This window comes from Eptatretus burgeri, chromosome 1, assembly GCF_056783735.1.
Source record: "Eptatretus burgeri isolate ZD-2024b chromosome 1, Ebu_testis_v1, whole genome shotgun sequence".
NCBI classification, from domain to species: domain Eukaryota; kingdom Metazoa; phylum Chordata; class Myxini; order Myxiniformes; family Myxinidae; genus Eptatretus; species Eptatretus burgeri.
Window position 1 is genome coordinate 163,794,863 of NC_140961.1, and position 17,108 is coordinate 163,811,970.

The following is a 17,108-nucleotide window of genomic DNA, read 5'->3' on the forward strand; positions in this document are numbered from 1 at the left end:
GCGGGCATAATGGCAATGGTGAGGAGCGAAACGCGAGCAGTGGAGCTCAAAATGGCGACGCCACGTGCTGGTACGAATGAGCTGGGGGCGGGGGGAGTGCAACGGCTGTCAGGCCCGCGGTGAAGGCGGGAACAAAAAAAAAATTCGGGGGACGTGTTGGACGAGACTTGTAAAGGTGACGGAGAGAGCAACAGTGACGGTGACCGAGAGGGAAAAACTAATTGGGGTGACGGAGACGTGCACGAGGGAGATAACAAGGGAAGAGACGGAAATAATAGAGACGCGGGAGATGGGAACGGTAAAGGGAAGACGACACGATCCAGACGGGGTTAAGGACGAGCACACACTAATTAAGTTAGTGGAGGATCGCAGAATGTGTGGGGACCCGGTGCGAGCAGCTGGATGGCCTCCTTCAGGAACGGAGGGAGACGCTATTCTCCCTTGAAGCTGATCACGACCAGGTGGGTTCGGTCGTGTCAGGCGAGGCAGAGGGGCGATTGCTGTGCACGGGTGCATGCCGAGTTTGGGGGGTTTGGAGAACCCGGAACCCCTTGTGGTGGCACTAATCCCCAGTGTGGTTGTCCCGGTGTGTGTGGTGCAAGGTGTGAGTGCGCCCCCGTGTGTGAGTGGTGTGGTGGCAAGTGTGCCGAAGTGCGTGCCTCCCAGCACGCCGTGTGTGTGGATGAGGCACTGTGTGTGAAAGGAGCCACGTGTGCAAGGGAAATGGCACGAGTGAGTGAGCGGTCGAGTGTGAGAGAGACCGTGTGTGTGAGGTTGCTGTATATAAGGGAGATGGCGGTCGGCATGTGGGAATATGCAGCCGCGTCTCCCGGGGTGAATGTCATGTCGTGGAGTGTGTGCGTTGTAACACGCAGGAGTGTGTGCTTGGAACGGAGACGACGGCGACAAAAGGCCAAAAGCCGAGTAGCAGCCGTAGATGTAATGGGGACCGCTCCAGGTTCACCCAGCAGCGAGCGCGAGATTCGTGCCGTGCAACGCACGAGGCCGCCACGTGCTCGCTTGCGGGAGTGAAGCCCGGTCCGGAAACCCCCGCGGTGGATGTTGCCGATCCCGCGGACGGACGAAGTTTAGGCAGGATAACGGATTTGGACCGGACGGGTTCTCCACGCGGGCGTGTGTGTGAAGCTCCAACGGGCAGAGCACATGTGTTCGCGTGGGGAACCCCTCGAAACGTGAGGCTAGTTTTTTATGCGCAGAGTGACGTCATGGCTGCGTGTATGGTTGGAATCCGGCAGGAGGGTGAATCCCTGCCAGATGGTACCGTCCAAGAGCGACGAGGGACGCGAACAGCTGTCATGACGTCACGTCAAAGGTGCGTGGCTGTTAATTGCCGCGCTGGTGCTGCGCAAAAATTGAAAAAAAAAATTAACGAAAGCAAGCCTCGCTTTTGGGTGAACAGGATTCCCGGGCGTGGGGTGGAAGACCCCCTGACCAGGGCACAGGATAACACTAGTTAGGGGGAAGGGTTAGCTTAGCTCAACCGGCTTCATGGGGCAGGGGTTAGTCCTCATGGGGCCCGTGGAATGGATAAGGTAGAGGGATTTTAGGTGAGATTTAAGAGGGGAAATGATTTTTGATGACATTTTGAGGACAGAGACAGACTTTGAATGTGTAGAGGGGGACGTAGCTGAGCTACGTAGTGTTAAAAGGAACGTGCTGTAGTGTAAGGGACGACGTGGGAGCACGAGTTAGTTAGGGGATGTCGTGAGCAGGATGGCAGGATTCAGCGGTGTGAGTTGAGAAGTATGGAATGGGACGTGTACTTGTTGAGTGAGTGAGGCCAGCGGGTCTGTGTGAGTGGAGCGAATGTGGAATGCATGGTGCGATGAGTGATTGTGGGGAGGAGTGACTCCCGCCCAAGGGACCCCGGGGTCAGTGTAGAGTGAGTTAGTGGGTTAGCGAAATTGAAAAATGGAAGTCGTTTTGCTGTTGGTGTGAGTGTAGGCTCGAAACCTGTTTTGGAGGGGTGCAGGAGCCCTGTTGACAGGCTGGGAGCATGGCTGGGGAAGGTGAGTATCGCTGAGTGGGTACCCCGGGCACCGGGCTAGTCGGCCGCGGTAGGCCAAGGGCCCATGGGGGGCCGGGATAGCGTAGTGGGCACGGGTGCGCCTGCATGATGCGGGGGCCTGGGGCGCTGTTAGCCGCGTGGGCAGTGCATTGGGCACGGGTACCCAGGGAAGGGGCCTGGGGCGCCAGCCTGCCACGTGAGCGTTTCAGGGGAGTCGCCATGGAGGGCACTCCCTGGTGTTTTGGGAGCTGGTGGACTCGGAGGCAGTGTAGTGCCCGGGGGTGCCATCGTTAGAGAATTGGCAGAGGGTAGTGCCTGCCAAGGGAGCCACGCATCCCAGCCATTAGACCGTGTGAGGACATGGAGAGAAAATTGGGGGGCATGGCCCGAAATTGTGAGGACACCAACACAGGCGACGGGAATCCTGGCTGCTAGAACCAATAGTTTAAGTGAGAGGCGCTTGTTGAAAGCCCCAGGGTAGTTCAAAAGTTAAATGGATAGGGTAGATAGGAAGTGTACCCCTCCGCACCATCAATCCCTTCGCTCTCGTTGTGGGCCGCTGGACCCACTTTGGGTTAAAGATCGCTGAAGTCAGGGGAGGCCATCCTGAGGCTTGAGTTGGGCCTCGACACAGGATGCTAGCTCTCCCTTATTCCCCTCCAGGGAGGGAACGTAGGGGTTGGGAGTAGGCTAGGAGACGATAGGTTAGCCGAACAATGAAGATAAAGGGGGTTAGGGGACGATTTATAGGGGGAAGTAAAAATAAAAACAACAAAAAAATAAGTTGGGGCTAAATTGTTTTTTTACAAATTAAGGGAGTGGGTATGGACAGTGACAGGCAAAGGTGATCGGTTGGGAGGGAGACAGTAGGTAGGTCCGATCCCGCCTTCTGAGTGGCCAGCACCACCGCACTCCCTCCACGAACCTCCAGAACAAGGCAAGGGGCCAGCCAATTTCGTCTGCCGGCTGTGTTTGCCTGCAACGGCCTTGTTCTGGAGGCTGTGTTTGCCTGCTGCCTTTGCCATGCCATGCCCACTGCCCACGTTCACCAGCCCCCTTTCTGTTTTGATTTGCCCCCCCCCCCCTTGTTCATTGCCATGCGCGCCGGGATCATCGTGAAAGCAACAGGTTTGCAAGCTGCAAGAACTGTCCTGTTGGCAGTTACAACACGGGCCTGCAGTGGCGGCCCGTGCGCCGGTTGACTTTTGTTTTCTGCCTGCAGAGTCAATTGATCCTGGGCCATGGGTTAGTGTAAATTTTGTAAGGTGTTAAGTTGTACTGTAAATATGAGTGCACCCCCGGCATGTATGTGTTTGTGCCGACAATTTTATTTAAGTCGTCTGTATGAGTGGGTTTGTTTCGTTAGTAACTCAGCCCGTAGGTTATTTATTTTGGGGACACGAATACCATGAATGTCGCACTCAGGGATCCGAAGGTAAAACATACTAGGGGAGAACTACACGATGGCACACGAAAATTTGACGACTCAGGACGAGTCTGTAAAAAGGGTAGGGGGTAGTGTTACGGTTGTGGAAATTCGCATTACACCATAAAGGGCCCTCAGGTGAGATATTTCTGCAAGTACTTGTGTAGTTAGCCCAAACCCGTTATATAGAGGGAATTTATATGATCCATCCGGGCTGCGACGCTTTGAGTTAGCCATTTTTCTGTTCTCTCTTTTATTTCAAACAAACAGCATCTCAACAACCACGCCATCCCCACCACATGCCAACCACACTACAACCACGCCACCTCCACCATCTACGCTACCACATCTTGGCCACTCGCCATTCAGTAAGCCCCGTGCGGTGACGATCTCTGCGGAGGAACAAACAAAAACCACCAACGATGCTCGTGGGCTTTTCCCGCCATTTTTCCCCATGCTTGGTGTGAGGGAAGGGGGAAGGGCAGCACGCCGCCAATTGGTGGATGAACAGCGTGAGGCGGTCGGGGTGAGGTAACGCCCCTTTTCGAGAACCTTCTCGAAGGAGGGTGGAGCCGAAAACAGGGCGGAGCCCCACGCTATAAAGGATGGACACGGGCGGGGCGCGTCCTCTCTCTCTCTTCCTCCTCCTCTTCCTCTTCGCTCGTCTGCAGTGGTGGTCTTTTGTCACGAGAGCTTTTTGTCGTCCGAGAGTCTTGAGTCTCTTCTCGTCTTGGCCCTCGTCTTCGAGTTCCTGTCGTGTTGGTCCTGCGCCCGCGGTTTGGCGGGCGACCTATCCACGGAGGCACGGACGGCAGACGCAACAGCGACGGTTGTGTGGTGGACCCGCGCGTCCGAACGAGGAGTGCCGGAGAGGGTTCGCCGACTGCGAGAGGAGTCGGGGCTAGGCACAACCATGCCGACGGACGTGGGAGAGGGACTCGACGGCCCACAGGGAAGTCGCCACTTTGCTTTTCCTTTAGGTTTGTGTAAGTGACTGTGGGTGGCGCCTGTCTCCGTTAAAGTAGTATTGTTTAAGTGTTGCTGTTTGTACGCGTCTTCAGTTTTAACTCTCTCTTTGCTTTATATGTGCATTTTGACTGTATGACTGTAAATACGTGCCTTCTACGCTGTCTGTGTGTGCAATTAAACATGCTTGTGCAATTGTTCCCGCTCTGCTTCGTCTCTTTTCCTTTTTTATTGACCCTCCATCTTGCATCACGTAAGGGGTTCGTAGTGGGTTTAAAACGCCCGGTAATTAATCAGAACCGTCAAGGCCGACGATAACACCGCTCAGTTATCACTGTAGCACGGAATGGACCGCTTAAGCGGTTCGTGTCCGGAGTCGGCCTGTGGCGTGGTATGATCGCCCAGTCGACCACTCACGCAGGCACTTAGGTAGGTCGAATTTGGTGAGCAACCCTATCCTGCGCGGGTGGGCAATTGGCACGATCGTGGTGAGGTTAAACCCCTACCCATGACTAGCTCCCGGCGTTGTTCCGAAAGGGTCAGGACTGAATTGTCCGTTCCGGTGGGCGAGGCGGCCGCCATCCGAGTGGAGTGGCCGATCGCACGCCGGCGGGCAAGAATTCGCAACAATCGTGTTGCAAGCCGGGGGTCGGATGAGAAGACCACTAGTGGGGGGGGGGAAGCTATCTGAGCTCCCACCAGACTCCCCGGAATTGTAGACCATCGCACACAGATAATCCCGTGACACGGCGGGTTGCTTAACGGACCGTGGACGCCAATAACTCAACCGCGTGACCTAGGGTCCTCCTGTCTATGGGTTAATTGGGTTATCCAAATAATCACGTGATTTAATTACCGGGGAACATGCCCTCGATACGCCTTGCTCAAACCGGATCACTTTATCGGACCACATCACTTTACCGGATCGGATGCAGCCGAGCGACACTGCCAAGGAAGTACCGGCTAAAAGGAACGGATTGTTGGGAATAAAGTCCCGGCTAAGTTTGGATTCGGACCATGCTGGATCAATGAAAGAAACCACCAAAACGAGCAGGGAACATTCCTAATAATGATTTATTTACTGGCAACTTACAAAAGGGGACACAGAGCAGACTTAATGTGAAAATAATAACAATAATATTGATAACATTAACAATCTTCTGCAGTCTAAAGGCCCAGTCACACCTTGACGTTTTAGCCAGCAATGGCAACGTATTAAAATGAATGTAAAACGCTGGCTTACGTTGAACTTTTGATGTTTTTTTTTTAAAGATTCGGACGTATTCATAACGACTTGGTCTTATGCATAACGTATTAGTAACGGACACAGAACGTTTCGTTGTGTTATAGATAACTTATACCAACGAATGCTGAACCTGTTGTCGGCCTTCACAACCTATGCCCAACGATAGTCTAACTTATGCATAGCGCGCTGCACGCATCGCCGACGATGACGTGGCGTAGGTTATGAAAAGGCTGCCGCACAACGATTCAAATCATAACCGCCGCAGAAATGGAAGTGTCAACATCGTAGTCACACCTTGGCGATCTTGCCAGCGTATGCCAACCTCTGAAAAATGCGTCTAAAACGCTGGCGCACGTAGAATACGGTATGGGTAAGTTTGGTATGCGTGAATAGAACGCTAAAGTATGCTATCATACGTCGTAGTAAGTGGAGTACGTCTTGTAATTTTGAACATGTTGAAAATTTTACGACGTACTTGCCGTATGACACACGCTCCGCATGCGATGGGAATAAGTTGTACGCACGATATGCGATCGTTGACACACATCGACACACGTTACTTGTAAGAAACTTATAAGTCGAAACACGTCAAGGTAATGGTTAGCGTCAGTGTTCCAGACTCCCGGGTTTTTTTTTTCTTCGGTATGACGGTGTTCAGTGTACAGTGCGGTTATGATTTAAATTGTTGAGCGGCAGCCTATTAATTATATTATATTATATTATAACCGCACTAGAAATCGAAGTGTCAAAATCACCATCATACCGAAGGAAGGAAGAAAAAAAAAAACCAAAAAAAAAAAAAAACCAGGGAGTCTGGAACACTGACGCTAACCATTACCTTGATGTGTTTCGACTTATGAGCACCTTACAAGTAACGTGTGTCGATGTGTGTCACCGATCGCGTAACGTGAGTACAACACGTAACTCATAGGTTAAATATAAGTTTCGGGCACGCTAAACATTACCTCGACGTGTTTCGACTTATGAGTAACTCACAAGTAACGTGTGTCGACGTGTGTCAACGATCGCGTGACGTGCCTACAACTTATGGCCAGCGTTATGCGAAACGTGTGAGTCATACGCTGGCATAAGTCTTAAAATTTCAAGCATGGAAAATTTGAGGACAACCGAAAAGTACAACGTTTAAAGCCAGCGTACAACGACGTATGGTAGTGTTTTTCAGTGTGCTCTCAATGTTATCAAAACTTACCCATAACGTATTCGACATGTACCAGCGTTTTAGACAAATTTTCCAAAAATCGGCATAAGCTGGCTAAAACGTCAAGGTGTGACTGGGCCTTTACTTAAGCAGACAGGTGCCAAGACACACATACACGCACACACACAGACACAGAATACCTGATGAAGAGAAATTATTGAAACAAGAAGGGAGAGGAGTTGAGGCTACGATCTTGGTACCTTTGTACTTGATTGCACGAATGCGCCACCAATATGTTTTGGGGGGCGGAAATGTTCCGTGGTGTGGTACCCGACAGCTGGCGCGTCGTCTCTTGCTTCAGCAGCGTGTGTGGAAACCGTGGGCGTGAATAAGGGCTGAAGTGGAGAAGAGGCGGAGTCCAGAGTGCGTGGATAGAGTGGTAGGTGGGACCAGGTAGGCAGGTGGGGTCAACATCGTGTGGGCGGAGACGAGGAGGTGTAGTCCAGGCAGCAGGAGGCAGGTCGTGGCGATGTCGGCCAGAGGGGAGGGGGAGAGAGAGAGAGAGAGAGAGAGAGAGAGAGAGAGAGAGAGAGGGAGGGAGAGAGGGAGAGAGAGAGAGAGAGAGAGAGAGAGAGAGAGAGAGAGAGAGAGAGAGAGAGAGACAGAGACAGACAGAGACAGACAGACACAGACAGACACAGACAGACACAGACAGACACAGACAGACACAGACAGACACAGACAGACACAGACAGACACAGACAGACACAGACAGACAGAGACAGACAGACAGAGACGGAGGAGGGTCCGCTCCAACCTTTATGGGACTCTCAGCGCGGGGCGGGGGGGCCACCCCGAAGCGAAGCATCATCACCTGAATTGGGTGCTCTGATTGGCCCCGACCCCTCACGCGGCTCGCTAACTTTGGCTGGAAACTGCAACACTCCGTTTCCGGCAAGGTCATCCCAGACAGCGAAAATATTCCGTTCCGACCCCACGACATGGCACGAATCGCCCACACCGAAGCTGGCTTGCGATCGTCCCACAAAAACCCCTGGGCAATGCCCTGGCGACTGGCTGAGGGTCCCCCATGCCCGCTCGGGCGTCTGAACAGCGATGAACAATGCACTTGCTCCGCGTGCACCAACGTAGCCCGCACTGTACCACATTCCCCTGCTCGATCGCAGCTTCGCTGGCCATGGAGACGAGAAGACGTTCACCATCCATGGGGAATCCGCTGCTGCCCGCGAGGGCCGAGGGTACCTTGTTATGGATAAATCCATGCATGTTTCGTGCAGTACACATGGATCTGCCATGGCCCACGTGGTCAGTACTCGCGTTTGCCCAGTTCTTCTCGCGTGTGTGTGGGGTGAACACCAATATGTGTCAGATATTGAGGAAATACCATACAAAGTTGCGAGCAGTGCAGTCGTGCCCTGCTTTGTACGATAACAAAGTCGCGAGCGGTGCATTCGTTCCCTGCTTTGTACGATAACAAAGTCGCGAGTGGCGTACGTGCGTCTGACTTCGAGCACATTCCATAGAGTGCGCATGCTTCAGCCATTACACAGCACGTGGCCAGCACTCACGTACGCACGACTCTACTAGACTCTACTCTACCTAGCTCTGAGATCATTGCAACGCACGCCCCTGTTGTCCCGCATTGACAAAAGGGGAGGGACTATCTACACGTATAATAATGGAATAACTGTCTTGGGACCCCTTTATGTTGGATGCATGTGGTTCCGAGAACCACAACAATACTACATATCTGGGTCTGGTAATCTTTTTTACCTGTACAGCACAAGGCTGCGAGTAGCCCCAATGACTGAGGGTGTGGCAGTGCTGCTGATGCAGTACCTCTGTAGGTTGGAGTAGGAATTTGGAATTTGGCCAGGATGCTGGGAATAGCTCCCCCTACTCTTCACGAAGGACAACATGAAGGGATCTTTAATGTTCACCAACTAATTCCGGGAGATACGACGCCCAGGTTAACATCCATTTGAGGGACGGCACACATTGATTAATCACCCTGCCTGTGAAACACTAGATGACACCTTGTATCTGGGTTCAGATTTGAATCCATGCTCGACAGCTTAGCGCGAGTGCGCGTACCTCTCGGCCATCCTGCCGTGGAGTGGAAATGCATTGCTTTGTAGCCATTGAAAACATTTTCCAATATCTCTCTTCAACTCGTAGTTCGCTTTACTCATTGTAATCCCTCAAATTTATTTTGCATTTCAAACTCCTGGGATTCCCCCACGGAGAACCGAGCCGCAGTCGCCAAAACCACTGCTCATACCGTGGGAGCTTTTGACTGCTTTAAAATTATTTTCCGTTGCACTCGATGAAGTTACACTTCGGGCATGTTTGTTGATCTTTTCTTCACTTAATATAGTTGTTGGAACAGTAGAAAAATTGACGTTTAATGCTTTGGCAATTTCACATGTTGTTGCGTAAATATGGAGGTGGGATCATCGCTTTCCTTAAATAAATATACACGCTTTGTTATAAGAATCGCAATTTACTTAAAATTTTCCGATTTCACTCCAGATTGACACTTGTTTAATCCACGAGATGTGATCCTAAAATCGGATATAATATTTTGATTATATTCTTTAATTATTCCGTGAGAATAGATCGTGTTTCGAAGGTAAGGCACGTTTGAATCGGTCGAATCAAAATGGTGGCTTAGACCCATGCAAGGTGAGGTTGGGCTGACCAAGGATAAGGCTTTCATGGAGGTAAGACTGTTAATGTATCTTCAAAAGGGGCGTTTTAACTCAAACACCCAAATTTCACTCTTGCACTTCCTTTGGAGTCCCCTGAGGATGTGTGCAAAGTTTCAGGTTACTAGGTTTCATGGTTTTGGAGTTATGGAGCGCACACACACACACACACACACACACACACACACACACACACACACACACACACACACACACACACACACACACACACACACACACACACACACACACACACACACACACACATTTATTATTATCGATAAATTAGGATAAGTGATTTTGTTTGGCCATTCCGTTGGCTATTGTGGCCTGAGATTGAATGTTTTCGATTTGTTGTGATTTTCTTTGTTGAAAGCCTCTTTGTGGATTGTTTTTGTGACATCCTTTGTTTATCACAAATATTTTTGCGTTGATAAACTTGAGTGCAATATCCCGACTTGTGCAGTCTTTACAGAGGTTATTAAGAAAATATTTGTCCATCCCAATTGGTCTTGTCATCTTCTGTACCTGCCAAGCAATGCTGAGTTCGTGAGCACACAACAGTATTGCAAAATTTGCTTTTCAGTGATAGGTAAAATGCTTTATATAAGATGGCAGATTTCAAAGGTAAAACAAACACATGACGACAAGAAGGGACATACAGATTTACAGGAGAAAAGCAGAAGGGAACAGGTGGACACAGAGCCTCGGTAATGGTTGCTGTGGATGACTGCACGTCACATGTCGGAGCTGGGGAAAGATAATGGGTTGGAAGAGCAGAGGGGCCTGTGTTTCAACTCCCTGCCAAGAGATACCAATTGCTCTATGAGGGGGATTGTAATCCACGGTCTCTCAAAGTATGAAGTGAGAAACAATTGCATCAACCCACGGAGGAGAGCTTTACTTGAAGGAACTGTGCACAAATGCCTTCTGCACCTTGAAGTAGATATTACACCCAAGGAAAGAGCGATCTCTACAGAGAGTTCCAAGGTGATGCCCACTCCACCTTGACACTGTGCCAAGTGATCCTGGAACTCTGTGCATTGGAGATTGGTCACCAAAAATGGGCTTATTTGTGCTTTATTATTGTATCAAACTAACCCTATGGGAAGCACAGATACCTAACTGTGAAATATTGATGACTGTTTGACAATTTATTTTGTTTGTTTAATTTATTTTTTGTTTTTTTATTAATTTATTTTGCAGGTCTCTGTTTGTGGTGTTCACATGTCTGTCAAATTGCCACTGTGCGTGGGAAATGTTCCCATTTGCAGACCTCAACAAGTGACTGGACCTCAACATTTTCCATCTCAACAGTGGGCCCAACAGCCTGGCATGCTTTCAACATTTCCTGTTGCTCCAGTGGTCTTCCCCACTGCAATGCCACCTGTTAACCCTTTCAACCCCATGCTTCCTTATGCTGCATGTATGAAAAATGTTCTTTTTGAGTTTTTGTGCTGATTTTAAAGAGATAACATTGGGTACAAAGCTATTTTCATTTGTCATATCATTCCTTTACCTTGGTTTGATGTTTGAGTTGCTTAAGATGATTTGTAAAAGTGTCCTTTTGTTGTATACACTGTCGAGGCTCGTATGAGAGCAAACGCACAGAGCGTATAACAAGGGGAGCAGGAGACGAGAGGAGTGGGAGAGGGAAGGAATAACAGTGTGAACAGAAACATGAGATCTGTGGAAGGGAGAGGGATGGGGTGGGGAACTTGGGGTACACACAATGGACATACAGGGACTTTCAGGAAGGAAATCAGGGAATTTGAAGGAGGTGGGTTCGGCGTGGATTAGCAGGGGTAGAAAAGATCGTAGTTTTGGATGGGGGAAAATAAGAGATGGTGGTGAACAGCTGTTTTGAACACCTGGAGGGAAGCGTGGAATTGAAGAGAGTGTGGGAGTTTGTTGCAAAGGCAGGAAAAAAAGATAAATGAAAGGGTGAAGGTGAGCAGTGATTCTTGATTTTGGTAATTTTACCAGAAGGGCATTGATGGCAGACCTTGATTGCCCTGTAGAAATATTGGGGGGAGGGGGGGACATATTTCAGACAGTGGGGGGGGGGGATGAGACGGTAGAAGACAGAAAGACCACCGATCTGTCTGCGGTGAGAGAGTGAGAGACCCAAAGACTCGGCCACATCGTGGGAGATCCTAAATGCCTTGGTTTCCACAGCGTGAAGCCGAGAAAGGTGAGAGGCAGGAGCACCAGCCCAGAGGGGAGAGCAGTACTCCATCAGGCTGCGGACGAAAGCTTTGTAAGTGGTCAGGAGCTCAGGTGGGCTGAGGAAGGACTTTGCACGATGGAGGATTTCCAGTCGGCTACTGGCTTTGGAGGCCAGGTTGGAAATGTGGTTTTCCCAGGAAAGGTCATCGCAGATAGTGAGACCCAGAAGCCTGAATGAAAGGACTTCTTCAACAGGATTGTTGAGAAAGGGGATGGGTGTGGGGGGGGTGGGGGTTCCAGATGGTTCTTTTGGAGAAACATAATGAGAGTGTGAGATTTGTCAGGGTTGAAAGACATGTTCCACGTGTTGGACTAGTTTGTGATTTTACCCAGATCTGCAGTGAGCGAAGAGGCTGCTGCTTGCCGGTCTGAGGGATGACAAATGGTACAGCAGAGGGTGGAGTCATCAGCAAAGAGATAAAGAGGATTTTCCAGAGTCAGAGAGATCATTGATGAAAACCAGAAAGAGAACAGGGCCCAGAACGGTGCCTTGAGGAACTCCAGCCTTGACAGGAAGATCGTTTGAGAGAACTCCATTCAGGGCCACACGTTGGGTGCGACAGGAGAGGAAGTTTGCGAGCCAAGAGTGGAGATGCCCTTGGATACCATAGGAAGAGAGTTTGTTGAGCAGGGCAGGGTGCCAGACTGTGTTAAAAACACATGATATGTCTTGGGATATGGTTCTGATTTCATGTCCGGCATTGAGGACCTCCATCCATTCTTGGGAGAGCAGAAGCAGCATATCCAGGGTAGAGTGACCTGGTCTGAAACCAAATTGATGATTGGAAATCAAGCAATTGGAGAAGAGGAAGGATTTAATGTCTGAAGCGATGATGGAATCCATCACCTTGCTAATGATTGGGAGAAGGCTGATTGTTCTGTAGTTGCAGGGATCTGTTTTTGCACCTTTTTTTTATGCAGGGCAGTGATGTTTGCTGATTTCCAAGCAGATGGTAGATGGCCTTGAGCAAATGAGAGAGTGAATAGAACAGAGAGAGGGTGAGCAAGAGCAGAAGAGCAGGTTTTTAGGACACGTGGGCTGATGCAGTCTGGACAGGTTGCAGAATCTGACTCGAGGTTTGAAAGCAAGCTCTCCACCTTGTCAGGAGCGAAGGACACAGAGTCCAGAGACAGTCAGTAAGGGAATTTTATCAAATTGTATTGACCATCTGTGAAAAGATTGCTTACCAAAAAATTTCTTCACTAACGTATTCATCTAGATGTCTACTAACACCTATCAATTAGTGCAAACCCAAATCCTTGTGGAAAATTCTGGGGAGCCAATCAAATTCCGGGTGCTCAGAGGGCCTGCGTGAAAAAATCGGAAAATTAACTTTTGCCAATATTGACTTGTGGGATGTCTAACTAGGGTTTTTTGGGGTGCTGAATTGATTCCAACCTTTATATTTGAGGAAAAAACACTCCTTGCTCATATAAAATGTATTTTATTGACATTTTTAACAGAATTGTGCTCAATGGAAATGTTGCTTCGTCAGCTTTTACAACCTTATTCATCAAACTCCCCAGTATCTTCCTCACTCCTCTTGTCATCCAGCTGGTTTATGTTCAGGCAAGAGTTACCATGACAGATTCCGCAAGCAGAAATACACTTGACTCCTTGCTTTTTACAGCAGCACCCGAGTGAGCTGCAGTCCCCCGCACAGTTGCAGCTGGCAAACGTCAGGAGGTAGTCTGGTGCAATGGGGTCTGCAGAAGGGACTGGTGCATATCCTTGCTCAGTGAGTTGCCATCCATAGTCCCAGGCATCCAACGATGGACTTTGCAGCATCAGCCAGTCTATAGTCTGGAGGTAAGCTCAGAGAGAGTGCTGTGCTGCAGCTCCTGTTGTCGGGGGGAGTTTCTCAGGTTTTATGCTCCCAGTAGCAGCTCGCTTGCTGAAGATGTCGAATCTCAAGTCTTCCAAGTCTTTGGAGGATTTCCCATGGAACATGAGCATGAAAAGATCAAAGCCTGCTTTAATGATATCACCTTCCTCAGCTCGGATGTCCATAAACACGTCCATTGCACTCTCTGCTTCATCAGTCTTGCAGAGCTTGCTTAGCAAAGTTGGTTTGCTAAACCCCAAAATTGCAGACACTATCACAGCCAGAGAAGCTGTGCAAGAAGATGAGATACCTCCGATATATCTCTGGGAGGGCCTCCCGGATCTTTCCGACATCGTGAGATGTTTCTTTGGCTGTCGTGAGGAAGATTGGATGGTCTGCAACATGATGAATCAGCATAACCAGGACGTCTTTGTCCTCAGCCCTCACCTCAACAGGGGACTCTCTTGCCTCATTTGGAGCTGCGCGGACGATGGAGGTGTCGGCATCATCGGAGCATTGCTGTACAACTCTGTTTTACAATCCACATGGTATCTCAATTTGCTGTCTTCTCCGTTGTTCCAGTCCTCATTTAGTCTCCCGATCAACGCCGCATCGCCCACAAGCTCAGAATGTGATAAGATCCGTGGGTGGCCTTTATTGGAGACTTTTGAGAGTGTATGCTTTTCAATCCCGGAACCACCACCGATGAAACACCTCAAGCCAGGTTCAGTCACATCCTTGTCCATACTGTCCTAAAAAATAAGACTTTTTTTGTAAGCAACAGACAGGACATGAAATTTTGACACAAAACAGACAGAACACACATACAGTGATGTGTTTTAACATTAATAGGTCCACTCTACGTTGAATATATTCAACTTCTATTGAGTCCGGTACAAAATAATTTTAGAGCTAAAAGCTCTTAGCTAACGTCAGCTAACACAGAGAATTCTACTGAGCATGAGCACAAGTATAACCATCAATATAGCAGTGGTTTCAAAAATGTTGTATGCTGGTGTCAGCACAATTTGAACAATCTGAATCAATTGAGCCAAATTACCGCAAAACACAGTCTGAGATATCTAAAAATGTATCATATCAATATTTTACAGCCAGGGATTCATTTTTTCCTCAAATCTAATGGTTGGAATCAATTCAGCACTCCAAAAAACCCTCTTTAGACATCCCACAAGTCAATATTGGCAAAAGTTAATTTTTCCGATTTTTTTTCGTGCAGGCCCTCTGAGCACCCGAACTTTGATTGGCTCCCCAGAATTTCCACAAGGATTTGGGTTTGCACTAATTGATAGGAGTTAGTAGACACCGAGATGAATACGGTAGTGAAGAAATTTTTTGGTAAGCAATTTTTTCACAGATGATCAATACAATTTGCTAAAATTCCTTAATTAAGTTGGGTACAACTGGGTAAGGTGGGTAGAGAAAGCGATGGGTTTCGGACACAAGATTCAGATGCAAACACTGAGTTTTGGCATTCAGCCTTTTCACGTGCGGTATCAGCTGTGCGGCAATTTGAGGTAAGGTCGGGGATGGAGGGGGAACATACACCAGAAACAGACTTTACTAGACACCACCAGGATTTGTTGGAGGGAGACGGGTTTGAGAGTTCAAACGAGGTTAGAAAGATGTTGTTTCCTGGCTCTCCTGAGGGTAAACACACACACACACACACACACACACACACACACACACACACACACACACACACACACACACACACACACACACACTTGCTCCAGCTCCGAATTTTGTGGAAGGAACTGAGATTGCCTTCAGTTGGATTAGCCTTCCAGGAGTTGAAGGCAAGTTATGTCCGAACAATTGCCTCGCCGCAAGCTTCAGTGAACCATGGACGGGAGGAAGAGTATGACAAGTAAAGATGACATGGGATAAATCTGTGCACGAGGGAGAGCAACTTTCTTTGAAGGAATCCCCAGGACGAGGTGATGTTGGAGAAAGCAGAGATGGGAGACCAGTCTAGAAGTTTGATGGCTGCTTGAAGACCCTGCCAGTCAATCTGAGTGAAATGCCAGACTCGACGGCACTGAGGGGGTTCTCTAATAACATCCAGAGTGATGTCTACTTTGACGAGCATGTGGACAGATGAACGGATTGTAGCGGAGGAGGAACAGATATTTTCAGGGAAATCTGTCAATCAGAGGCAGAAGAGATGGAGTACTGTTGGTTGAGTTCCGGTTCGGGAAGTTGACAGATTGAGTCAGTCCCAATGAGTCACAGAAGTCTTTTGCTAAAGTGCCTTGACAGATGACAGGCGTACCCACACCCAGCCAACTGGCATGATGGCAATTGAAGTCACCACATATGAGGAAGAGAGAGTTTGGATGAGAGGATAGAAGTTGATCCATGTTTTCGGAGAGCAAGATGGAAATGGAGTCATCACTGTTTGGCAGACGGTACAACACGCAGTAAACATGAGGTGGAATTGGAGGGGAGGCCGTAGCCAGAGAGGGTAATGCATGGAGAGTGAGGAATAGAGTCTTTGATGAAGAGAGCAACTCCACCACCAGGACGAGGTTCAGTTGTGTCATTCCAGTGGAGGGAGTAACCAGGGAGAGATACTAGGGAGTCAGAGACGTCTTGAAGGAGGAAAGTTTCTGTTAAGGAGATTATGTTTGGTTTGTCAGTGGCAGCCTGAATGGAAAGATCTGTAAGGTTTGAGTGAAGGCCCCAGGTATTTGAGGTTCACACTGTTAATGAAGAAGGAGGGGAGGGGGAGGTAAGGAGAGTTGTTGAAAGAGTGTGGGGGTTGCAGAAGAGGTCGGGGAGAGGGCCGGATGAGGAGGAGAAAAGACTCCGTGGTGCTGGGTTTTGGTGCAGTGGGGAGTAATAACATTTTTTAAAAATTTTCGATAAAGATTACGTCGGATTAGGTGAAGGAAAGGTTGAAGAAAAATCGTGTAGGTTTTTGGTGAATTTGGATTGGCTAATTTTGAAAAGATTCCTCATCCTGCTGTTTTTTTTTTCTTCTGAATTTTCAGACCCTGCTCAGGACGCCATCAACCCCAATATGCAACTACAGTTCCAGGGTTCTCCAGGACACGTACCCAGTGCACTATTTCAGAGTCCACCAATGACAGCCATTGGCGGTAGGTACGACCAGGTGGTTAGCCAGCTATCTACATGATTCATGGCTTTTAGCTGTAATCTTTTGAATTTGAATTTAACTTTGTTTTGGAACTTTCTTCTTCATGTGTCAGGTCAGGTTAGATCTGTGACTTGCTCCAGGTACCATGTAAACCTGTACTAACCTGTTCCATGGTCGGGTTGTCGGCGAATAAACCGTCTCCCCCACCAGGTTTTCTGGTGAGGAGGGTGTTTGGATATGGACAACCAGCAGGATTAAAAACAAAACCTGTCAAAGGGCGGAGGAGCTCTTTGTGAGCCAACCGCCATCCATATCTAGTGCCCAACTGTGTCTGCGGACGTCCTCCTGCAGTTGGGCTACTTCTTATTAGGAGG

At 48.9% G+C, this 17,108-nt stretch overlaps 1 protein-coding gene across 5 annotated transcripts in view; it reads left to right on the plus strand.

Annotated features, from left to right (window-relative positions):
* LOC147035913 (arrestin domain-containing protein 1-like) overlaps positions 1-17,108 on the plus strand; it is a 102,914-nt gene that overhangs the window by 63,661 nt on the left and 22,145 nt on the right. For 4 of the 5 annotated variants that reach the window (XR_015049834.1, XM_085848288.1, XM_085848273.1 and 1 more), the window contains 2 exons: positions 10,762-10,981; positions 16,628-16,735. Coding sequence is in view for 3 of the 5 variants with exons in the window: in XM_085848288.1 (XP_085704414.1) it covers positions 10,762-10,981; positions 16,628-16,735 (328 nt within the window). In the remaining 2 variants the exon portion in view is untranslated. The remainder of the gene's footprint in view (positions 1-10,761; positions 10,982-16,627; positions 16,736-17,108) is intronic. The other variant, XR_015049852.1, reaches the window with a different exon arrangement.